This window comes from Podarcis filfolensis (assembly GCF_964270895.1).
Source record: "Podarcis filfolensis genome assembly, chromosome: 14".
Lineage (NCBI taxonomy): Eukaryota > Metazoa > Chordata > Lepidosauria > Squamata > Lacertidae > Podarcis > Podarcis filfolensis.
The window spans coordinates 47044713-47070967 of record NC_139616.1 but is presented as its reverse complement, the minus strand read 5'-3'; the positions used below and the strand labels follow the sequence as shown (position 1 = coordinate 47070967).

Sequence of the window (26255 nt, the reverse complement as noted above, 5' to 3'; positions counted from 1 at the left end):
TGACTGAGCGGGACGTACCACTAGGCCCACTCTCCAAGGGGGAGGCAAGCGAGCTCTAGTCGCCTTTATTAAGGGCCCGCGAAGAACAAATGTACAGAGGGGAGAGTGGAAAGGACAGCTGTAGACAAAACTCAGTTCCAGAGCCTCGTATGTTAGCCTCCAGGCATTCTCCTCCTAATCGTCACTGATACCCCCTAGAATAGGAAAATGATCTCGCCCTCGCCTACTCCAGCCTAGAGAGAACGGGCGGGTCTATCTATGAAAGAGGGGGGGCTGCGCAGTAATATTTCCGCAATACAAATCTGGGATTCGTACCGTCTAAGGAAGAGAATGGAGGCAGAAAGGATGAAAATCTACGGGGAATAGGGAAGGCGATCAGAGCAAGTGCCTCTCAGTCACGGGCTCTTCTTTCTGCTCCCCCCATGCCCTTAGGGAGATGTTGCGAGCCAGAGAGTCCTGTGACAGTCATGTGACAGAAGCAACACAGAACAACAGAGTCACCTGGAGAGGCGAGATGCCTTGTGAAAGCAGATTGGGAAAAGTGCTGTGCCTTGAGTGCAATTGTTTTATTTATGTTTTATTGATTTAATATGCTGTAAACTGCTTTGAGATTTTTCTTAAAAATATGAAGCAGCATAGAAATTTTTAAAAAATAAAATATATAAAATAAATTGGGCTCCATGCCCTGGTGACTTCCAGGCTGGATTACTGCAGTGCTCTCCTCGTGGGGCTGCCCTTGAAGACAGTTGGTCCACAATTCAGCTGCCTGGGGTTCCCTTAGACCTCACAGAATCCCGTGTTTTCCAGCCAGGCAAAATCACCCGGGCTGCAAAACGGGGATGTGGCCTGCAGAAGGGTTCTGGGGGCCAGGTGGAGAGATTTGGAGGCCACATTTGACCCCTGCAACTGAGGCTCCCCAACCCTGGTATCCTACTATTACAGGGAAGGAACAAAGGGAAGTGGCCCAAGCTGCTCCCAAATCTCGTACCTTGTTTCTCCTAAGCAAACAGTGACTGGGAGCCTGAGAGCAAATGTTGGCTTTTGTTTTGTTTTTTTTAAAGATATTAGAATTTTCCATTTTATACAAACAAAGAAAAAAAAATTAAAAAGAAAAAATAATAAAAACACATAAAGTTCATAACTTATTTTCCAATAACATATTTCCCTGACCTCCTCATGCCTCCCCTTCTTGTATTCCAGTTCAAATTGTTTATCCAGCAAATCCTTATCTCATAGCATTACAGCTAAAAACCCCTTATTTTCTATCCATCTTCTTAAATTATTGTAACTTAAACTTTTACTTATATACAAAGAAAAAAGGACTATTTTTTCATATTCTTTTGTACCATTACAGCTAGTAACCACTTAATTTCAATCCAACATCACTCAATATTCCTTAGCAAATGTTGGCTTTTGAATGTGACTTGTTTGTAAGGAAACAAAGCAAAAGCATCAGGTTAATATCGGATACAGGTAAACCAATGGGCCTCAAACCCTTGGTGAGTTTGGGACATGTCCTGCATGCATAGACAGGCTCTGGTAGATTGAGTGTACAAGAGCAGCATTGGGTCCAACGGTCAAGAAGGTGGTTTCTACATGAGATATAGAGGGAAATGAGGGGCATGTGGGGCTCATCCACCTGGGAAGGTAGCCCATCTGGGAGATGGCAAACACTGGTCCAGGGCTGTCTTAAGCATATGCGGCGCCGGGGTGCAAAGATCCACCCAGCGCCCCCCCCCCCCCCGCTTGCCCAGTCCCAGGCATGCAGGAGGGCAGAGCCAGCCAGCCGCCTCAGCATCTCACTGCCTCGGTCGCCCTGAACTCGTGGCGTAGAGAAGAGCCCACCACGGTGCTCCGACCGACGGACGGGCTCTTCCCTGGTCTCAACTCTCAGGCCCCAGACACTCAGCCTGGCGCCCCTGAGAGCCTGGTGCCCCGCACCCCTTGCATCTATGGGTAAGACGGCCCCGCTCTGGTCCTAAACCTCCAGTGCCTTATGGCTACACTCATTTGTGAGAAAGGCTTTGGGAGTAAACTGCAAGGAAAAATCCATACCCACTGCCTTGTGGGACATCTTTAGGGGGAAAAGGGCTAAGGAGTACAGTGGTACCTCGGGTTAAGAATTTACTTCGTTCTGGAGGTCCGTTCTTAACCTGAAACTGTTCTTAACCTGAGGTACCACTTTAGCTAATGGGGCTTCCTGCTGCCGCTGCCCCATCGCCACATGATTTCTGTTCTCATCCTGAAACAAAGTTCTTAACCCGAGGTAATATTTCTGGGTTAGCAGAGTCTGTAACCTAAAGCATCTGTAACCTGAAGCGTCTGTAACCCGAGGTACCACTGTAAACCCAGAGTGGGTATGTGTGTCATTATTTGGTCTAAGATCTGATACAGCTACGTATATAAGAACAAAAAAGAATATCCAAAAAGGAATTCCATGCAGATGAATAAGGTGGTTGATGAAGGAAGGATGTAGGGTTCTTCTGCACCTAATATATACACCAATCACCCAGCACAGAAACAGGCTGCTGCAGAACAGACAGCACGCTCCATCTCTTTTTAGTGATTCCAGCGAGCTGGTAAAAATGTTTTGCAGGCAGTAACATTGGTAAGCTTGTTTGGAAGACTGCATTATCATCATGGGTTATAACGGTAGCATCATAAGAACATAATACCAAGCAGATCACACCAAAGGCGCATCTAGCCCAGCATTCCTCAGCGGCCAGCAACATGGGTTGGTGAGCCTCCACAAAACCCACAAGCAGGACATGAGAACAACATAGGAACATAAGATGAACTGGATGGATCAGGCCAATGGTTTATCTAGTCCAGCATCCTGTTCTCACAGTGGCCAGTCAAATGCCTGCAGGAAACCTGCAAGGAGGATCTGAGCACAAGAGCAACTCTCCCCTCCTGTGGCTTCCAGCAACTGGTATTCAGAAGCATTTCTGCCTCCAACTGTGGAGGCAGAGCAGAGCCATTGTGGCTAGGAGCCATTGCTAGCCCTCTTCCTCCATTAATTTGTCCAAGCCTCTTTTAAAACCGTCCAAGTAGGTGATCATCCCTGACTCCTGCGGCAGCAAGTTCCATAGGTTTAACTGTGTGCTGCATGAATAAATATTTTCTTTTATCTGTCTTCAGTCTTCCAGCATTCAGCTTCATTGGATGTTCACAAGTTCTAGTGTTAGGAGGGAGGGAGGAAAACGTTTCTGTATCCACTTTCTCCTTGCCATGCATAATTTTAAAAACTTCTATCATGTTGCCTCTTACTTGCCTTTTCTCTGAACTAAGGTAAAGGTAAAAGTTTTTGTTTAGTCGTTTCGTCGTGTCCGACTCTTCGTGACCCCATGGACCAGAGCACGCCAGGCACTCCTGTCTTCCACTGCCTCCCGCAGTTTGGTCAGACTCATACTGGTAGCTTCGAGAACACCGTCCAACCATCTGGTCCTCTGTCATCCCCTTCTCCTTGTGCCCTCCATCTTTCCCAACATCAGGGTCTTTTCCAGGGAGTCTTCTCTTGGAGCCTCAGCTTCAGGATCTGTCCTTCCAGTGGGCACTCAGGGCTGATTTCCTTCAGAATGGAGAGGTTTGATCTTCTTGCAGTCCATGGGACTCTCAAGAGTCTCCTCCAGCACCATAATTCAAAAGCATCAATTCTTCGGCCATCAGCCTTCTTTATGGTCCAGCTCTCACTTCCATACATCACTACTGGGAAAACCATAGCTTTAACTATACGGACCTTTGTCGGCAAGGTGATGTCTCTGCTTTTTAAGATGCTATCTAGGTTTGCCATCGCCTTTCTCCCAAGGAGCAGGCGTCTTTTAATTTCGTGACTGCTGTCACCATCTGCAGTGATCATGGAGCCCAAGAAAGTAAAATCTCTAAAAAAAGTAAAGTAAAAACCCATGACCATTAGGTCCAGTTGCAGACGACTCTAGGGTTGCGCGCTCATCTCGCTTTACTGGCCAAGGGAGCCGGCGTTTGTCCGCAGACGGCTTCTGGGTCATGTGGCCAGCATGACTAAGCCGCTTCTGGCGAACCAGAGCAGCGCACAGAAACGCCACTTACCTTCCCACCAGAGTGGTACCTATTTATCTACTTGCACTTTGATGTGCTTTCGAACTGCTAGGTGGGCAGGAGCAGGGACCGAACAACGGGAGCTCACCCTGTCATGGTATTCGAACCATCAACCTTCTGATCAGCAAGCCCTAGGCTCTGTGGTTTAGACCACAGTGCCATCCGCATTCTCTGAACTAACAAGTCCCAAATGCTGCAATCTTTCCTCATAGCAGAGTTGCTCCATCCCGTACATAGCATATTGAGAGAAAAAAAACCTTGGAAGTCTTGTGATCTTTTTTATTTGTCACTAAATAATACAGGGGTTTTTTTGGGGTTTTTAAAAAAGCTCCTCAGTACTGACCTGTCACAGCCATGCAAAACAAACCCTACATCTCTCCATATTATACAGCATATAATCCTGTGACAACACACATAAGACAGCTCACAATGGCACTGAGTAATAAAGGAAAACTTCTGCAACAGTATGGTTTTTTTAAAAAACAACAACAACACTAGGATGGAAATGGGAAGAAATTTAATGTAAACTGAAGGTGAAACCGTTGTGCAAGGTGCACACTGCAACATTGCTTTATATGGCATAGTACAGATTGTTAAAACAGCTGCAGATTTTAGCTTCGTCCTTTATGAGTCTCTGCAGGTCAGAGGGCAGCTGCCTTTGAGGCAAGCAATCTTCCGCTTGATTAAGGATCACAGAACCAAAAGGATTTTCGGATTAAGCTATAGATCACACAAGCCTTTCCTTCCAGTCATTAAAGAAGAGTCCAAGGTTGCTTAAAGCAGCCTTTTCCCAACCTTCCAGATGTTTTAGGTCACAAATCCCATCAGCCCCAGCCAGTGCAGGTTGTCTAAAACATCTGGAGAGCTCCTAGTTGGAAAAGGCTGTTCTATAGATAGTAAGGGGAACCTGGTCCCCTCCAGGTGTGGCAGGACTGCATCTCCCATAATCTTAGCCGTTCTCGGCTGGGGCTGATGGGAACTAGTCTAACATCTGGATAGCCTAAAGAGAACTTAGAAATACACCTCAACCTCTGTTATTGTTCTGTGGGATATCAAGTATAATGACAACTGCCATAGCACAGGAGCAACAGTCACAAACTATGGAACAATTATGGATGGAAATAAACTCGGAAAGATTTCTTTGGAAAGACAAGCAAATCAATCAAACCACAATTGTAAGGGCTAAAAAAAAAGGCGGTGTTTTAGATCTAATAAGAATTTCATGCCAATAGCGAATACTGAATTTCATGAATCAAGCTGCAAGCCTCTTTGAATCTTTCTTTCGCCATGAGCTCAATAGGTAGGCTTAGGAAAATTACCAAATCTCTGCCTCATCCCATCCCAGTCTGCAATGCCAGAATGCTTCTGACCTACCTTACAAGACTGTTGTAAGGTTTACAACATAGTGCACGTGGAACACTTTGAATATTTCAGTAGTGCCATACAAATATTAGTGAAGCATTTTCCACTGAAAGGAAGTCTTTGCTAGACTGCAAACCATGGCTTGCGCAGTACGGTTTTTGCAAACCATCGTTTGGAAATCAGGAGCCGCCCTTGGGGACCTGCACTCCTTTCCCCCTTGCCAACACTAAATACATGAGCATGCATGTTATAATCATGGTTTGCAAGCAACTTTTTAGGAGCAAGAATCTGCTTTAGACAGAGGGATCCTGTATCTTGCTGCTGTCTGCTCAGACTGGCAGCAGCTCTCCCAGGCTTGAGACGGGGAGTCTTTTCCTAGCGTACCTGGAGATGCCAATGAATGAACCTGGGACAACTTGCAAACCAGTGGGACAACTCACCACAACTTGCAAATCAGTGGTAACGTTGGGGAACCTAGTGATCAATCCCGCATGTGTAATTATAAGTCATGGTTGAAGCTGAAAAGTGGACGGCAAAACTTGCTCCAGCATGAGGTGTGTAGACACAACAGGAGTCATAGAATCGTAGAGTTCTATGAGAGAATGCAGGAATCTTTTGAAAGAAGACATCACCAAAGCTGGCTTCCACTTAGAAAGCCATCGTTTACACAGGGAACCAGAGCTACAGCTTTATCAAACTGTCTTTGCACATGCAAACTGCATGCAAGTGTCTAATAACTAGAGATTGCTCCCCCAACTCGCAGGCAGACTTCAGGGGCTGCAAGAAAGCGATTCAAAGTAATGCTTGAAGCTGAGCCTCAACATTAGAGCCGAGGCTGCATTGTAGATTTGACCTATCCTGCAAGATGGAAGGGTCACACTACGTCGGGCTCAGTAGCCAAGTATCTACAATTCACACATTGGCTTATAGGAACTGAAATTTATTTCCAGCATTGGCAACACAGCGCTTGCACCAAGGCTGGGCAGATCTACGTGGTCTACTCCAACGGTAGAATCCTGCCACAGCAAAGTGTTCAAAGGTTAGGAAGGGTCCGTAGTTAAGGTCACTTAGATCTTGCCCGACATGAGATCCTGTGTGTGGCGCTTCAGTTTAATACACATCCTCCGGACCGCCTAACAGATAAGGACGAAGGTAGCATTCATTAAATCTAGGGTTCCCAGATGTTGTTGGACCACAACTCCCATCATCCCCCAGGCAGATCAGCCAGTATCGTCATCATCATTTAAATTCCTTACCCACCCCTTCGCCAGTAAGTCCCAGGGCAGGTTACAGCCATCTGAAATCAAAATTAAATATTGCTAAAACAGATTGCAATCACAGGAAAGCACGCACCTCAGGTTTCAAAGGCCAGGATAAGGAGGAATTCCTAGGAATGATGGGAGTTGTAGTTCAACAGCTGGGGATCCCAGGTTGAAAAACCCTGATCAAAGTGACCTGTTTTAAGTGACCCTGAGAATGTCCTGTTGCATCAGCATGTGAGCTTGCAGGATCGGATCAGGTTTCACCTAGAGCAGAATTCTTCCAGCGCCTTAGCACCCGGTAGCCACTAACAAACATGTCTTCCCATCCCTGATATAACTCTTCTGTCGGGGAACTAGGCTGCTCCCATATCAGTACTGTGATAACCCCACATCTCCAGTTCAAATTGCTGCAAGCGTTGGTACATGCTTGCGATGCTAACTAGGGTGGGTTCACTTTTAAGGTTAAAATTCTAAATCTTCACTTGTGACACGTGACACTGTGCTAGCCGTCTTGTTTAGGTTTTCAAGCTTGTTCTGTCTTTAGCCCCTGATAAAACACCTGCACATCACCAATCTTCAAAACGCTCTGAATTTATCTTTCAAGTTTCTTTGAGTGGGGGTCTGTACCTATCATTTGAGAACCACCAGCCCACACACTAGGCAGGTGTTAAATTTAATCCAATAGGTACTTTACAGAAGTTACAAAACGATGCGGTTGTTAAAAGCCCCCAAGCAAGTGTTAACCATGGCTTCCTTCCAGAGTCTTTGAATTAAATCCCCCACCACCTTAAAAAACAGAACTGTGCAAGAGAACTTCAGAGCAAGCAAAACTTTAAAAATACATATATGCTACAACCTGTATTTTTCATACACATTAAAAACCGCTTGTGAATATAAAATGCCATGCCTGTTTCCTAGCTCTGGTATATAAAGTGCCACAAGAACTTCTGAAGAGTGCAAAAACAAATAAAAATCAGTGTTTTATATGTTCTACTTTCCAAAACTCATCTACATCCCGTTTCAGGTTTTGCAAAAGTATCTAAAGACACATGCACAAACCCCTTTTGAAGATGACTTCAAGAATACTAACTCCCACCCCGTGGTCACAAATCCCTTTCCAGAGCTCACATATGCTCTCAATGCGACAGAAATAAATTAGGATACAGTGGAGCCACACCAGCCATGGAAACGATTCACTCGGACCTTCCATGCCAGAGCGGATCGCAGTGATCAATTCTGAACCACACATGGGTGACTAAATTCCATTGGCTGGACTGATTTTGAATGTGTAGCTTTAAGACAGATCCTTGTTCTTAAAGGATGGCAGGATCATTTTGCCCTCCTGTACAGTACATCATTTAAAAGAGATGCCCTAGAATGTACTGGGTGCTGCAGGACCACAACAGCATCTCCTCTCTACCTTTTGATCAAGCCAGGTAGGGCTGGAATAAGCAAGTGGTCCTGATGGGAGAAGCCCAGCTGAGAGGCTGAGAAGGGGAAGCAGCCGGCGGAGCCAGTGGCTGCTAGCCAGGCAGAAGTTTCTGTTCATGGCGGGCAGTTCACAGGCTCCCTTATCAAAAGGTCTAGCATGAGGCCAGCTTCTCTGCTTTAGAAATGGGAGAGGCAGGTACAATCTGGGAGAATATTCTCCATTCATCCCTTGCCAGTCAGATTGGAGGAGTCTTTAATCTAGTAATAGCTACCACCAAGTAAAGGTATGTACCAATTTAATTAGGCGTGGCGGGGGGGGGGAGAGAATAAATCATTCCCCCTCCCTTAATAATAAGCTATCCTGCTTATATACAAAGTTCATTCAGAAAGGTTGTATTTCAAACAAATGAGGCAAAAAAAAAATGCTTTTAGACCAACTAGCCCTGTCTTGTTCCCTGAAGAAGCAACATAAAACTTCTTGAATGTCTCATGGAGGAAAAGAAGGGCCATTATGAAAACAAAGCCATGTAAAACAAAAAGTAAATTATTTAATGCAATAACGATGTTAACCTCAAGATAAATCCACAACAGAATGAGATTTTTCCTTTCCTTGCAGAGAATATTTGGGGAATCACACAGTACTGAGAAGACATCATTTTAATTTTGCTCAATGTCCAGGCGAAACAGTTCTCTTTTTTTTAACACTCTGATCCTAAAGGTGGTTCTCTTTTTTCTGTTTTTTGTTGCTCTATGACAGAGTAGCAAGTAAAATGTGATTTTCAAGAATAACTGGATGGTTTGCTTCCTGATTCGTCTTCCTGGGAGCCCATACTCTGTCAAGGAAAGGGAAAAGTTGTTAGTACCTACTTCCAAAGCACAGGCAATAAGAAAAAGTACAGGCCACATTCGCACCATACATTTAAAGCACTATGATACAACATTAAACAGTCACAGCTTCCCCCAAAGGTCCTGAGTGCTGTAGCAGTTTGTGAAAGATGCTGTGAGTTGTTAGGAGACTCCTGTTCCCCTCAGAGAGCTACAATTCCCAGAGCAGTTTAACAATCGACGCCTCTTTCCCTCTTCCCCATGTGATTTTTCTAAACATTGGAAATTACTAAGAGCTGTAATTTGGGGGTGACAAAGAGAAACATGTCCTTGTGAATCCAGCAACTGCATATTCCCGCATTGCAGAGGGCTGAACTAGTCGGTCCTCAACGTCTCTTCCAAGTCTACAATTCTATGATTCTATGAAAAAGGCCAAACAGAGCTGAGTCCTGCCACTTACCTTCTGCACAAACTGAGGGTTCACAGTGATCTCCTGATCCATGGCTTTCAGTCTCTCATCAAGCTCTATACATTTCAGCATCTGGGGAGAGTCAGATTATACAGGACAGTCACAGTTTGTTAGCTTCAGCTTCCACATTGAAGCCCTATGGTCAGACGTGTGTCAGAATTCCCAGGCACCACATATATAGCCTGTTTGCCAGACTCTTGGAATCCATCCCAGTAACCACTTTGAACTCTTTATCCTCTCTCCCTTGCCATTCACTTCAAGACTGCTGCTTTACAGATTTGGGTATCGTTACAAATACGTGTTTGTTGCTAAGAACCCAGGCATCCGGGGCAGGGCAGCAAGGAAGAAGAGAACATTGAATGCGTTTTCACTGGGCCGGTCAAGGTAACCATCAGGAAGTCACCGCTGCCCAAAGCCACAATCAATTCTGAAATGCAGCGACCAAGGGCAAGGAAGGAATTTGGCCCATCCCCTCTGCTGTCTCTATGGCAGGAACAGACAGAAGGTGGAAGAGGATCTGTTGAAAGGTGTCTGGGTGGTCTGCAAGAGGCTGGCAGGAGGCGTCCTTGATGCCCAATTGTTTAACCGCAGCAATCTGCACCAGGACCCCAGCCACTATTTTGCACTTGGCTCAGCGATTGATTCCCAGCTTAGAGGACTGCCATCTTATGAACACACCTGGAAACAAGGCCTATGAAACTCAGGGCGACTTATCCGAGAGTAAAAATGCAGAGATTTTTCAGCAGCGCCGTTTAAATCAGCTCTCACTCTCTCTTATATCCAGAATCTTGCCTTTCAACTTCATAAGCAGCATCAGTTTAAGTGCTTGCTTTCCACAAATTCACTGCCTGAATTCATCCCAAGGGCTTTAATTGTGAGGCTGGAAGATTCTGGGGGTGGGCTCTGTCCATACAGGAGAAAGAGGAAGGTGGGGACAGAATGAACTATGCTGCTTCAGATTTCCTGGCAGGAGGGTGGGCGGGAATGATTTTCAATTATCTCCTGTGAGTTAAATCAGAACACCTCCCAGAAAATTTGAAAGCTGGCACAGCAGTGACTAGAACCAGCTCTGCGTTGTGCTAGGTATTTGCATGCTTGTTTTTTAAAGAATTAATAGGGAATTCATAAAGCTTGCTGTTCTACTGACTCGTTCTGCTGCTCATGGCAACCATAACCGAGGTGAAAATGAAGGGTTATTTACCTCCTGATCGATATTGTGAAGCATAGCTGGATTGTTGTACTTTTCAGGGTTGTCATGGAAACATACCATACCATCCTTCTGGTTAATACTTGCAAAGATTTCGCCATCTTCTATCTGAAATAACAAGATTTTAGTGTTTTATGATTTGGGCCCTGTTCCTGTTTCATCTTGCCTCTGCCATCCCACCCAGAAGACCCTCCAACTGCCTGTATTTCCCGCATCTTAACTGCCAGCAAAACCTCCAAGAAAGGAAGGCCTCCCCATCTCATAACCAGGAATGTGTGGTCTCCAAATAATAATAATAATAATAATAATAATAATAATAATAATAATAATAATAAAAAATTAAAATTTAAAAAACACCCTTGTTTTGACATGAAGATCAATACGTTTTGATTTGTGCTATCATAATATCATAATAACTTTGCCTATCCTGGTAAATTAAGTTGTTAGGAATATTCATTATCATCCTACTGTACTGGTTAAAGTTGACTACTTGCAATGACATCTAGTTTCTTTTTCCCCCTATAATTTTTTATTAAATTTTCTATTTCACATTTTAGAATATTCATTTAAGCAACCTTGAAATATCAGTGACTTCCCTTCTTCTCTTTCCATGGTTCATTTTGCATAATATAAATCCCTGCATAATTTAGATACACTAAACTATTCAGTATTCCATTATTACATCCCTCAAAACTTATTTACACTGTTGAATTTATCTTAATGCTGCCCACGTTTTTAAATAAGCACAATTCTCCTCCATATATTCAATAAACATTTTCCAATCTTCTTTAAACGTATGTTGTTCTAGTTCTCTTATTCTATATGTTAGGTCCACAAGTTGTGCATGTTCCATATGATCTCTAGTTTCAATTGTTTACAATTAACCTGATTGCTACTGAAAGCAATATATGCAGAAAAGGGACGTTCAAATAAATCTGACTTGACATTTCGTTCAAAAAGCAACATTCCTTACCATATGAAGGACATATTTTTCTGCTTCCTGAGGCCCCGATAGCTGCACTCTACTTGCCATGTCTTGTAACGACAGCGTTAAAAATGTCTGAAATCCAGAAGCAGAGCAGATTCATTAGAGATTTCTGCAAACTCTGATCAACTCCCATGGGGAACTAGCATCCTGTACAGCGCACCCAGGACCACCCCTGAAAGCCTGCAAAAGGGCAGAAGCCAGGATAATCAGAAGCCAGGTGTGTGATGCTGTCGGCAGGTAACATTTTAGACTGTACGAAAGCACCCATGAGAACCAGACAAGCAATTTTGCCAGGTGGCAAAATACCCTCAGTTAAGACACACCTGCATAATGTTCCCAAGGACTCATAAGAATACAGCAGAACGGATGCCTCACCTTAGTTAGCCTCTGAATGTTCTTTTTATAGAGAGATGACAAGCACTGCTTCACCAAACCCATATTATTATCCCTGGTGAAGGTCTCGCTGTGCTTATTCACCAGATTCCGTAGCTCCGAGGGCTTATTGGTTGCATACACTTGCGCTAATTCATGGTAGGCGTTGCTAAGTGGCTGTGATGAGAAAGCAAAATAAGACTTTTTCAAATGCAGAGAAGGGCAACTCAAAACACCAATGAGGACCCCCATCGGGAGCTAGTGGTCTCAAGAGTTGTCTTATCCCAACACAAAGCATTGGTCTATTTAGTCCAGTACTGCCTGCTCTGGCTGGAAGCAGCTCTCCAAGGCCCCAGGATTTCACCACCTCTGCTACCCAAAATCATTGTAAGCTGGGGATGCCAGGGATTGAATAGAGGACGTGGACTGCAAAGGTTATGCACCACCGAGCAACACCTCTTCTCCTTATAACCTGGAATGAGTCTGCTATTCCCAAAAATCTCCTGTTCTTTTGTTTTTTCCTAAAAGCAGGAGAGAAAACAGACAACTCCGACTGCACAGCTTTGCCCATTAATTTAATTAATTCCAATTATTACTTTTACTAATGCTCAATTTTAAATAGCAAGTATTGATTTTGATGCATGTTCCTGTAAATTCTGTTTTCTGTTTTAATTTTTTCCACTTTTTTGCACTGCTATGGCCCAAGAACTACTGTAATTAAAGTTCTCCTCCTCCTCCATCACAGTTTTGCCTTAAAAAAAATAAATAATGCACCAGTAGAGGATTTCTGGAGTCTTACCTTAACAAACCTACCCACTATCTGGGAGGTATACTTCGGCAGTTGCTGCACTTTGCCAAGTAGTATCAATGAAACTAGGATATACTTTTTATAGGATTCCAACATAATATGACTGACTGCCATGGCAGGAGTTGTTATAGCCTGTAAAAGAAAAGAAAAATTAAGGGAGCAAATGAAAATCACCAGAAACAAACAAATACACAGAGAGAGGCTGCATTTGTATTCAGTCCTAATCCGTGAGCCAGATTATCCTGTGCACATGCAGCAAAAGCTCTCCCCTGTTGCTCCTCCTGTGCTCCAGTAGAGAAACAAACTTCTGTTTCCTTCCAAACAAACCACAATCCTAAATCAATGCTTGCTCTTGGGTTCCCAGTCATTATTTTCTCGGAATAAACAAGGAATGGTATATATGGGAATGGCTTGGTCACTTCCCTTTGTTCCTTCCCTTTTATAGCTGTATACCAGGGGTGGGGAACCTCAGCTGCAGGGGACAAATGCAGCCCCAAAGCCTCTCCATCTGGCCTTTGGAACTCTCCCCCGGACCACGTCCCTGTTTTGCACCCTGGGCAATTTTGCCCAGCTGGGATACGTTCCCTGAACTCTGATCAGGCCTTTTGCTTGACTGGATGGAGGAGAGAGGGGTGTGTGTGCCCGCGCAGAAACAAGCCTATTGTACCCAAGGTAACATTTACATCCATTCTTCCGCCCACTTATGCCTCTGCCTCCACACACCACTGACCTGTGGCCCTCGCAAGGTCACTCAGAAGGGGATGTGCCCTCAGGCTGAAATAGGTCCCCCCCCAATATTGTATATCAATCCATTTGTTAGGCAGAAACGTCAGTTAAAGGGAACACTGTTAGGATATAGTTCCATTCCACCTTAAAAGGGTCAGGCATGACTGTTGTGTATCACATGCCTGTTTACGTCCAGCACAGTCTGCTGGGAACTTCGGTTGTATGTTGCTTTTGCTGGACACGAAGGGAAGCAGACATGTTTTTTGCTTTGTTTCTGAGCTATGCTGAATCACAGCACAGAATTGCTAACGGCCTATACTGTTATAGGTGTGAAGAATTGTCTCCAGGTGAGGATAGATTTAGTAAGTGGAGGAAGTCTTCTTTTTCATTATTTGTAGGCTCTTGCTGCAACCAGAAATGACTGGGGAAATCTAGTAGCTTCTGATGCGCCTATCAACAGAGCTGTTACAGCCTGATGTTTACACCTCCTGAGGCACAGAGAGCTCTCCTTCAACACACAGGTGAGGTTGGGGAAGTTACCTGCTCATAGAAGTACAGTGCTCTTTCAAAGTTCTTCAGCCCAGTGTATATCATTCCACCATAGTAGTAGTAACATAGAAAGTGCTTTGCATCGTAAGCCCCATTCTCCTTACAAATATCCATCATGTCCACATCTAGATACGGAAGGGCAGGTTTAAAGCATTTTGCTAACAAACAGAGCTGAAACAAAACAGACCAGAGTTACCAAAAAAAGCAAACCAACCAGCTACTTTCACACACTGCCTTTGTTCAAATCCAATCTTTCCTGATTTAAGAACAGAGCTTTAATCACAAGTCATGGCAAAATGCTAACAGAATTACATTATGAAACCTTATGAAAGAACAAGAAGCTGGGAGTCTCAGCCCCGTTTCCTCCCTGAAGTGAAATAACCCTAATAATTTGGGCTCCTGAGAAATATGGACCACTCCATTGGCAGTCAGGAGAGAGTGAGATTAAGGCAGTGATGGCCAAACTTGGCCCTCCAGCTGTTTTGGGACTACAATTCCTATCATCCCTGACCACTGGTCCTGTTAGCTAGGGATGATGGGAGTTGTAGTCAGCTGGAGAGCCAAGTTTGGCCATGACTGGATTAGAGGGTGGTCACAACTGCATTTACAAAACATGCAAATGGCTTCATCAGGATGCTTGAATAACTCTTTCAAAAAACTGGGTTTATGTAGGTGTAGCAGAACTTTTGACTGCCTTCCCACTTTATAAGCCTGCAAGTCCCACTATTATTCATGCTAAAACATGTTAACTGTTGCACACCGAACCATTGAAGGTTATGCATGTTATACAAAGGTGCGTTAAGCGTCGTTTGTTTCTATTTGGTACTTTTCTGGTTAGGCTTTATTTTTGTTTAAAGCATGGCATTACAGATCCTCTTACTACAGCTTGTCTCATCTCTGGAGCCAGACTGAAAGAGAAACGGAACAAGCTTCTCTGTCTATTGAAGTGACTTGATGCCAATTCACACAGCTACCTGGAGTCGCAAGGCTACTGTCGGCACAAGGTATCTGGAATACTTTATTGCTATAAGCAACTTCATCTATTCCCGGGGTTGAGTCGAAAGCTAAACTGAGAGATGCCATGTCACTGTTGACCAACTGCCCACTGTGAACAACTAGCTTTGTAAGGAACTCTGCAGTGCTGCAGGAAAGGTCGCCGTGACTCAGAAGTTCTGCAGCAGCACAGCAAGCAGCAGACATACTTGATGAGTCTTTACTTTTGTTTCAAGCTATTCACTGGAATATACATGGCTGGAAGGGATCGTGAGGATGTTTTGATGAAGCTTCCTGCACTGTGAGCACCCTTGAAGCAAAAGCACTCAGCCTGTTAGCCTTCCGGATTCCCTCACCTGGCAAAGATCTGCATGTATTGAGGTCAGCTGGTTGGTGTTCATCTGCATCTTGTCTATGGCTTGCCTGAGAATGCCAATTCCTCGCAGGGGCTGTCGGAAAGGTAACAGGTCTCCATTAGGGAAGCCTCCGCAAGGGACCCTAAGCGGCAGCACTTATAAACGAAAAGCCACCGACGACTGACTTTAATCTAATAAATAACATATCTCTACCGCTTACATTAAAAAGAAATCTTGCAGCAAATCACAAAAGGAAAACAAAAGTTCAAATCATTTAAAACAGAGAAACAAGCATCACTGATAAAAGAGCAGAAGGAAGAAGTGTGAATTATCAGGGAGGGCCCAAGAATGAGTCTTTTCAGTGGTGGCCCCACTTTTATGGAACACTCTTCCCAGGAAGGCACACCTGGCACCATCACTAGCAGTTTTTAGGTGGCAGGCAAAAACACTCTCATTCACCCAAGTATTGGATGTTAATTTTAGCAGGGTGGCATTTTAGGCTGTTCAATCCTTGGTCGTCGTCCCCGAAATAATTTGTATTGGTTTTCCAATATTACCCCAATTATACAATTTATACAAATACCAATTAATTCTGTTTTAATGTTCATTTTTTGTAGGTCACGCTGATTTTCATTTTTGAAAAAAGCAACGATAAATAAATAAAATAAAGTTTTTACTAAATGGCAGAGGCACCAAATCATCAGTGTCTTTCCCACCCCCCCCAAAAAAAAACCAAGGAGCAGGGCACCCCAGAGGCTAGGCACTACCATGAAGAAGGCCCCTCTCTCTACTGGTGCCAGATGACACTCAACAGGTTGGAATGCGATCTGCAAGGCCTCCTTTTATGATGCCAGTGATCTACCAGGCCCAGTGATCTAACATGGCATGGTGGTTCTGCTGTATCCCAGGCACTGGAAGGGCTGGGAAACATACTGCTGGTCCCAGGGTCAGCATAAAAATACCTCCTCTAGTATAAAAATAGCAAAGTTATATTGTGCAACATACTCCAAAGAAGTGAACAGGCACATACCAACAGAAAAGAGAAAAGGTTCAGAGTTAGTGCATGAGGAAAGGCAAAATTTAGTTGCCCAGAAAACATGTACTAGCCCAGCTTCCTAAAGAGAATCTGGAGCATGTTTGGGCTTGTTTACCTGCTTCCGCTCCACAAGGGCATTGGTTAACTGGTGACACAGGCCAGCAACTAGAGACAACGAAACAAGAAAAAGAAAGAGTGAGAAGCCCCACAAAGGGAACACGTCAAACGTGGCAAGATGCAAGGCTGCTGAAGTAACTCACAAGTGTCTGTTGCGTATCGAATGTGTTCCCCGTTACAAGTGCTGATAAAAAGCTGGACCTGCGAGAATAACGTTTCGAAGTCAGGGACACTGGGCATGGAAAACTTCACGAACCTGAAAACGAAGACAGAACCCACGTTTTAACAGGAGCTTTCACGTGAAAATGGGCAGGGCTCTTTAAAGCTGCCAGAATGCAGAACAGGACTGCTCCAAAGGCAATGAACCATTGCTTCAATCTGCACATTCTAACATTTCTTGCAATGGAAACATAGTAATCTGCAACCTTCGTGAATAAAAATATAAAAACTCGCATACAGCAAGTCCGTACACCCTTTCAAACCTTCGCTCCAGAAATTTCAAATGAAGGAAAGTAACTTACAAGACTGCAAGAACCCCTAAGGAGTGTTCTTGAACATCCAGGGCACCGAGCACGGTATCCAGGTGAGAGAGGTTTTTTGCTAGCAGCTCTCCACTTTTGTTGATCAGTTCACAAAGCTGAGTCATTTGCCCTGGAACAAGAAAAAGGCGCTGTTACATTTCAGCTCAATAAAAGTATATAAAGCAAAGGCTCCCCGTTGCACCTTTATGTATCCTCTGAGTTTGCACCAAGTGCAAGGACACAGGAGGCTCCCTTGCACCAAGTCAGACCTTTGGCTCACCTTGGTCAGTACTTCTGACACTGACCGGCAGCATCTCTCCAAGATTTCAGAGAGAAGCCCTGCCCAGTCCTACCTGGGGAAATCAGGGAGTGAACCAGGGACCTTCTGCATGAAAAGCATGTGCCATGGAAATATGATCAGCACCATTATCTTGGCCAATGAGTGAGAAGACAATGCTTCACATGTATCCTTTCTCCTCCGTGAGCTATACTAGAGGGGAAGGACACACCTATCTTTGAAGCACTGCTGTTACGGTCTAGGAAGAAATGAAAAAAGGGGCAGAGAAGAGAAGGGAGTGTGTGTGCTGTAAATGAACCTTAGCTATATTTTGAGCTGAACCTGTTTGCACCAAATGGCTCTTCAGAAGTACATTCGGAGTGGTGAAAAGCCTCTTACAGAAGAAGAGAGATACATTCCAACTCTACAATTCTGTGATGGAATACGATGGAATAATGGAAGGCAATGGGCGCCTTCTACAGAGAGAGAGAGGTGTTTTAACAGGTGCTGCAGATAAAACTGATCGCCTCCTTTGCTATTATTCTGCAGACACCATGTGAACCCCTCCACCACTGCCCACAGCCAAAACTAAATTAGTGCCCCTCCTACTCAACACCATCGACAACACCCATCACAACGCCATACAGAACTTGAGCTCAGAGCTCCGGGTGAGAAAGTGCAAGAGAACGGTGTGCTACTGTCCATCTCCCCACCTTCAGTTCGCACGACGCTTGAAAATCCACTGTCATAAGGTGTGGCAATCACCACTAGCTGGAAGGCAGCTTGGGAAACAAGGATTAGAGTCCAGTGGTTCTCAGCCTTGGGTCCCCAGATGTTTTTGGCCTACAACTCCCATGATCCCTAGCTCACAGGACCAGTGGTCAGGGATGATGGGTGTTGTAGGCCAAAAACATCTGGGCACCCAAGGTTGAGAAAGGCTAGATTAGACGAATCCACAGAGATGTAGAGGTTCATCAATCGCTATTGGCTACAACAGCTGAAGGGAGCATCCATGTTCAGAAATTGTCTACCACAGAATATCAGAAGAGAGCTGTGGTTGGGCACTGTGGGAAAGAGGTCAATCAAACTGGCCTGTTCTTACATCCAGTCATGTCAGTGAAGGGTCTGTTGCTAATGAACTTCGGCAAACTGTATTTTTAAATTGTCCAGCAAGTTGGAAGCACCCAAAGTTAAGTGCAGCATGAGAATGTGACAGGGACAGCCAGCCTGGTGCCTTCCAGATGTTGTGCTGGCTGGGACTGATGGGGTTTGGAGTCCAACAAGATCTGGAGATAATCATATTAGCTATCCTTAGTCTCCAAGCTTTAAATAAGCAAGAGCATCAGTTTGTGGGAGTTTAAGTAGACTCTAAAATAATCTGAATTATGCATCACTTTTGTGGCAGGTTTAATTCTCAGATTAAAACAGCTGGAATTTGAGGTAAGAGACTGAAAATCCCGAGACACATGAAATACCATGGACAGCACCACAGCTGAAATCCTAGGCCAGCTTGTGAAAAAAAGAGTACAATCTTTCCTCAAACCTTAGATGAAGCATTTATATAGAGCAGGCTGGGCAAATGCAGATTTAGATTTAGCATTAGATATCTGCGTGATGTGGAGCAGCCCAGCAAGGGTTTCTGACTGCCAGCCATTTTAACAATGACAACAAGTGAAAGCCTCTGTCACTGGCTTCTGAAATGAAGGAAAGTTGAAATGGGGGATGAGAAGGGGATTTTTTTGTGACAAAGCTGACAGCTGGCAACAAAAACAAATTATTGGGGTATGCATGTATTCAAGTGGAGCTCTGTGCACTCAGCTACAGTACTATGCAAAAATCTGGCTCTAGTTAGTGGATCTCAGGGATCTAGGGGGGAAAAATAGATCCCTCAAGCCTGACATTTACCCCTCCACAATGCAAAAAAATAAAATGAATGTACTGTACAATGTTGCTTATATATTTAAATAAAGTAAATGTGAATTCTCCAAGAAAACTGAGCTTTTTTAAAAAAAAAATAATGCAAATGCTTTCACACCTGGATTCCTTGAAGTATGAAAATTTTTACAGCTCTGAGCACATCTATTGTTGGTACACAAAGCTGTGCTCCAAATTCAAAACTAATGACCACAAATACGAAATATTACTTTGGCTCAGTCAAAAGTGACTGGGAGCAAAATTAGAAAGCATCAGTGCTAGCTATTTTTTAAAGAACATAGACAACCTTAAAGCTTCCCTTTGTTCCAATTAACAGTCCCAAACAAGATACATGTTACTGCATGCAGAATCTTCAAGCGGTAGCTGGCATGGGGTTGGGGTTCCGCAAGACATATAGCTGTGCTAAAGATTAGGAAACGTACATTAGGTTTTGCAGAACACTGTGAAGCTATTCTAATGATTTCAACCACATGCTAAGTCATGAATTCAAACAGGTCTGACCCCCCCAAAATTACCATCTCTTCACTAGGATGCTTTTTCCCAACTGTTTTGCAAAGTGCATAGAAGTTATCATTAAACACAATGCATATTTCAGAGACTGGCAAGATTTTTAAAAATTAAGTGCATGCAGAGTATAACCTGAGTTTAAACAATATTGGGGAGATTAAGCTGACTTCTACAGTATGTATAAAGACACTCAGTGTTTCTCATTCACACATACACTTTACCAGTTAGATCAACACTATGAAGCCCTCATCAGCAGAACACAAGAGTCACATGCAAAAGATGCCCCATAACCTCTGAATACAAGGTTTGGGCATGAATCAGGGAACAGAATGGCAGCATAAATTGTATCTTTTTTGTAAGACATATACTCCTTCCTCTCTGAAAGATGAACAATTATTTAGATGAGTGATGGCTAATTGCTGGCCTTCCAAATGCTTCTGGCTACAATTCCCATCATCCCTGACCACTGGGCATGCTGGGAAGGGGCTGATGTGAGTTGAGATTCCACAAACATCTGGAGGGCTGCAGGTTCCCTGCTCTGCACTGCTGTTTAAAAACAACCACACCAGTAAAACATAGCACACAAAACGTTTGAAAGACGTGCTCCCCAACACTTCTCACCCCTCCTCATTTTCCTCCCCAACATGCTGGCACCCCTTTTCCAACTGCCACAAAGTTCAATGCAAAGTGTCAGGCTGTGTCTGAAAAGAACTTGCAGGATTATTCACTTCTGTTCCCTGATTAAACCTGAAAATCCCCTATAGACATTGAGCCTTTGTTCCTATGCATGTAGCACTGCCCATCTTATCTCTGGAAAACCCTGACTTAACAAATGCTGAGCAGATGCAGCAATATGTTTTGAAGAGGGAGCAAGAACAGAGCTGTGCTGAGTTAGGGCTGGCTTGTTTTGGTAGCATCTGTTCCCTTCCTTCCTTCATTTTATTTGTACGCTGCTTTGCTACAAAAAATATGCTCAAAGTGGCTTAACAACACAGAAAACAGGAATACATTTCAAACAAACTATACAAAAATAATTTTATAATAACATAGCAAAACAACAGCAGTAAAAAAAAAAAGATAGCGAAAATAGCAAGGGAGTGTCACAGTTTCACCTTAGTGCTAGAAACTTCCTTGTCTGCAGACATAAACCTTCAAATAAAACTTAAAGGATCTCCTTGTGCTGGTAGGGTTTTCCTAATGTTCTGTCAACATGGTATAACTCTGGCAAGATGGCCATTCACGTCTTGCCCCCATTCATTCTTCCCCTTGTGCCTTGAAGCCTTGCTCTGAATGGGTAGATGGTTCCATCTCTCCCCTCCCCCCAACAACTTCAAAGCCTTCCTCAAAAGCCATCACCTCAAGGCTTGTAGCTCAAAATCAAACCTAAGGATTAGTAGCTACTCGCACTTGCTACCCTCATCTCTGTAAGATTCCTTTTCTACTGTCAAAAAGTAGACTAAACTCCTTGTTGGTTAGGAATCTGTCCTTTTTAATGTTATTCTTCAAAGCCCCAATAACAATGGTAGTTATTTATTTGAATCCATTTATTGACACCCCACTCCCCCCCCGGCAGGGACTCAAGGTGAAAATATGAATAGCTAAAAACATAGGGAAAAAACAATTAGTAGTTGTAGTAGTAGTAGTAGTAGTAGTAATTACTGTTAGTAGTAATAGTAGTAGCTGTCACAGCCACCTGCTGCAAGGCACTAAAAGGAAACTTCTCCTTCCTTACTTTAGGGAAGCTTTTAATGTTTAACAGACTATTGTATTTTAATATTTTGTTGGAAGCCACCCAGAGTGGCCGGGGAAACACAGCCAGGTTGGCGGGGTATAAATAATAAATTATTATTATTACTATTATTATAATTTACCTAGTTTTAGCATTTATATCCCTCTTAACCTTCAAAGAGCTCAGGGCTGCACACATTATCACAGTCTTGTATTTAGCATTAGCTTGATAACCATATCCAAAAAGGAATTCCATGCAGATGAATAAGGTGGTTGATGAAGGAAGGATGCAGGGTTCCACTGCTCTTCTGCACCTAAGATATACACCAAGCACCCAGCACAGAAACACAGCAGGCTGCTGCAGAACAGACAGTGCACTACATCCTTTTTTAGTGATTCCAGCAAGCTGGTAGAAATGTTTTGCAGACAGTAACATTGGTAGGCTTGTTTCAAGGCTGCATTATCATCATGAGGCTTATTGACGCAGTAGCATCCTAAGAACGCAAAATCAAGCAGATTGGAGCAAAGGCGCATCTAGCCCAGCATCCCACAGCAGCCAGCAACACGGGTTGGCGAGCCTCCGCAAAACCCACAAGCAGGACATGAGAACAACATAAGAACGTAAGGCGAACCGGGTGGATCAGGCCATCTAGTCCAGCATCTTGTTCTCACAGTGGCTGACCTGATGTCCGAGGGCAGCCTGCAAGATGGACATGAATGCAATAACACTCTCCCGAGCTGCAATTCTCAGCAACTGGTTTTCGGAAGTATGACATGTGACAGTGGTGGTACAACACAGCCATTGTGGCTAGTAGCCACTGATAGCCTTGTCCTCAATGAATGTGTTTCATCCTCTTTTAAAGTCATCCAGTTTAACTGCACTGTGTGAAGGAGGACCTTTATCTGTCCTGAATCTTCCAACATTCAGCTTCGTTAGATGTTCACAAGTTCTTCTTTTTTTTTAACATACATTTTATTAATCTAGATGTTCACAAGTTCTAGCATTGAGTGAGGGAGAAAAACCTCTCTCTTCCCGCTTTCTTGATAAACTACTATGTCACCTCTTGTCACCTCTTTGATCTGAACTAGAAAGTCCCAAATGCTGCAACCTTTTCTCATAGGAGAGTCGGTGGCCACCACAGCCTCCTGCGGGAACCGATTTCCATAGTTTTAACTAAGTGCTGCGTAAGAAGTCCTTGCTTTTATCTGTTGTGAGGAACAATTGAGGGAGTTGGGTGTGTTTAGCCTGGGTAAGAGGAGACTGAGAGGAGATATGAAAGGCAGCTTCCAATATCTAAAGGACTGGGACATGGAAGATAATAATAATAATAATTTATTATTTGTACCCTGCCCATCTGGCTGGGTTTCCCCAGCCACTCTAGGTGGCTTCCAACAAAGATTAAAAATACATTAAAATGTCACACATTAAAAATTTCCCTGAACACAGCTACCTTCAGGTGTCTTCTAAATGTCAGGTAGTTGTTTATCTCTTTGACATCTGATGGGAGGGCGTTCGACAGGGCGGGCGCCACTACCAAGAAGGCCCTCTGCCTGGTTCCCTGTAACCTCACTTCTTGCAGTGAGGGAACCGCTAGAAGGCCCTCGGCGCTGGACCCCAGTGTCCGGGCAGAACGATGGGGGTGGAGAAGCTACTTCAGGTATACTGGGCCGAGGCCATTTAGGGCTTCAAAGGTCAACACAAACATTTTGAATTGTGCTCGGAAACATACTGGGAGCCAACGTAGGTCTTTCTAGACTGGTGTTATGTGGTCTTGGCGGCCACATAACATGATGGAGCAAGCTTGTTTTCTCTTGCTCCAGAGCATAGGACCTGAACGAGTGGCTTCAAGATACAAGAAAGGAGATCCCGACTAAACATCAGAAAGAACATTCGAACACTAAGAGCTGTTTGGAAGTGGAACAGACTCCTGAGAGAGGTGGTGGGCCCTACTTCCTTGGGGGTTTTTAAACAGAGGCTGGATGGCCATCTGTCATGGATGCTTTTGTTGAGATTACTGAATTGCAGGGGGTTGGACTGGATGACCCTCAGGGTCCCCCCAACTCTGCAATTCTATAATTCCACCATTCACCAATGTTGGAAGATTTATGTCGGACAAAAGGAAGATCTTCAAGCAGTGCATAGTTGAACTGTAACTCGCTCCCACATTGGCAATGACGACCACCAACCTGGATGGCTTGGAAAGACAGAATATACAAATTCACGGAGGACAGGGCTACTCGCCTTGGTGGCTAAGCTTTGCCTCCACAGTTGGAGGCAGCAATGCTTCTGAATATCAGTTGCTGGAAAATGGTCTTGGGCTCAGGTCCTGTGTGTTGGTTTCCCCGCAAGCTAATGTTCATTGACTGTGAAAGTAAGATGCGGGGCGAGATGGGCCACTGGCCTGATCCACAAGGGCTCTTCTCATCTTCTTAGGCTCACTGGTTATCCACGAGTTCCAGCGCTATTTCATTCTAACCATCCCTAAACCTCTTCCCCCACCGCCTATCTCTATCTCTATAGATTTATTGCGGCCATTGGCCCATATCAAAAACAATACATCAAAATTTATCCATAAACAATACAATTTAAACAGTTCCAAGTTAAAACACCCATATAAAACTAATTTTACTTCAGTTAAGTAAACACTATACACAATAAGCTCCCTCTATGTAAACCGCAATTCAAATCCATCAGATTTTGGGGGGTATGCGTCTTAGTTCTGGCACTTATTGATGGTTCTTAAGTTTAGCTAAGCTGTCAGAGTCATACAGTGATCCATTTCTCCTCTTTTGAAATAAAACATTCATCAGGTATCTAGCGACTGCAAGGGATCTACTTGTATCTTCGTCGTTTAATAAGTATATTATTTGGGCTTCCTGAGGTCCGTCAGCAATTCTCGATAAATATGGGGCCAGAAACTTGGACCGTGAAGCCGAATGTAATGGACAACAGAAGATTATATGGTATAACGATTCTATAGATCCACTTTTACAGTCACAGAGGAGTGAGATCTGTCCGTTGGAGAGTCTGTTACCCAACACGTTTGATGGGGAAACACTGAATCTAGCCTTTATAAAGGCATACCTGTCCCCACCGCCTTTACAACATGCGTCGGATCTGTACCCCCCCCCCCAAAAAAATCACTTGCACGAGGCAAACGTTAAAGGGGTTAATCCTAAAACGACACACGAAAATGGGGAGCCTCGCCCGTTTCCCTCCCGAGAAGGCAGCCAGGGGGCTTCTTCCCCCGACACCCACCACCACCCAGGGGTGGGATTCGAACCCACGTCCCCCTCCTCCCACCAGGCCGCTTTCGCTCTGGCCATTCACGTGCGCGGCTGGGGGCCGAGGAGAGCCGGAGCCGCCCGGCGGGTCCCCGCGCTTGACACCCCGCCAGCCACCCGGCCTCGCCCCCTCAGCCCGGGTCCCCGGCGGTCACCTTGGGCCGAGAGCTGCCTGACGCTGTTAACGAACTGCTCCAAGGCGGACGCCATCTTGGCGGCTCGCGGGAGGCCGCGGCGGGAGAGCAGCGAGGCGGGGGAGACGGAGCGGGCCCCGCGCCGGGGAAGGAGGGGGAGGGGGCGGGAGGAGGAGAGGAAGTCGCCTCTTCTCCCTCCTGAGGCGGCGTCTCCGCCCGCGCAGGGCCAATCAGACGCCGCTTCGGAGGGCCGCGGGGGCGGAGCTCCCCGGGCGTCATTGCCGGCGCGCGCGCGCGGGCCTAAGCAAGGGCGTTGCCATGGGAACCGCCGCTCCAGGCCCTCAACCCGGAAGCGGCCTTCCCCGGTGTAAACACAGGCAGCCGCCAACTGTCACTCGCGCTGTCGACTCGGTAGCTGCGCGTTTTGGACCGGGGAAAGGTGGCTTCTTTAGCCTGGCGCCGCAACCCGCCTTGTCTGCTTTCAAATTGTCATCATAGAGAAGCACCCAGCCCGTAATAAACTGCCTTATCTCCCTCCCAGATAAGACATTTAGGTGGCCACAATGCCCTTTGCAGCTTTTTACCCTGTCTGGCAGGCAAAAACATAGTAAGAATGCAGCGAGAACCCAGTCTGGTTGCTAAGGGCCAGGGTGACGTCATATGCGGTGTGACATCACAGAGAGTACTTCACGCTACTCAGAAGCACATGGCATCTTCCAGTTATGGCTGCTTACTATCACTTCCCTGCTTATCACATCACTATCATATCATCGTATCATCATCATTGTTTTGTTGCTGTTTGGAGATGGGCAGCACAGTTGCATAAGCAAAAAGAACAAAAGATCCTTGTGGTACTTTAAAGATCAACACATTTTAATTTATTTATTTAGGTGCATTTGTACCCTACTCTTGGGCCAGAAAAGCACAGCCAATTGCATAAAATCAGTTATAAACAAGCCAGTCCCTGCCTGCAGCCTTAAGGTAAAGGTACCCCTGCCCGTACGGGCCAGTCATGTCCGACTCTAGGGTTGTGCGCTCATCTCACTTAAGAGGCCAGGAGCCAGCGCTGTCCGAAGACACTTCCGGGTCACGTGGCCAGCGTGACGAAGCTGCTCTGGCGAGCCAGCACCAGCGCAGCACACGGAAACGCCGTTTACCTTCCCGCTAGAAAGCGGTACCTATTTATCTACTTGCACTTTAGGGGTGCTTTCGAACTGCTAGGTGGGCAGGAGCTGGGACCGAAAGACGGGAGCTCACCCCGCCGCGGGGATTCGAACCGCCGACCATACG

At 44.9% G+C, this 26255-nt stretch overlaps 1 protein-coding gene across 1 annotated transcript; it reads right to left on the bottom strand.

Moving 5' to 3' along the window:
• Window positions 1-8660: 8660 nt before the first annotated feature.
• Window positions 8661-25609, bottom strand: COPS3 (COP9 signalosome subunit 3). The gene is made up of 12 exons (XM_083585808.1): window positions 24987-25609; window positions 17100-17229; window positions 16722-16834; window positions 16577-16626; window positions 15426-15518; window positions 14068-14247; window positions 12793-12933; window positions 11997-12170; window positions 11607-11693; window positions 10628-10741; window positions 9418-9498; window positions 8661-8965 (listed from the first exon to the last, which is right to left on the bottom strand). Exons 1-12 carry the CDS (start codon window positions 25039-25041, stop codon window positions 8912-8914), a joined length of 1272 nt encoding a protein of 423 aa, XP_083441934.1. The 5' UTR covers window positions 25042-25609; the 3' UTR covers window positions 8661-8911.
• Window positions 25610-26255: the final 646 nt, after the last annotated feature.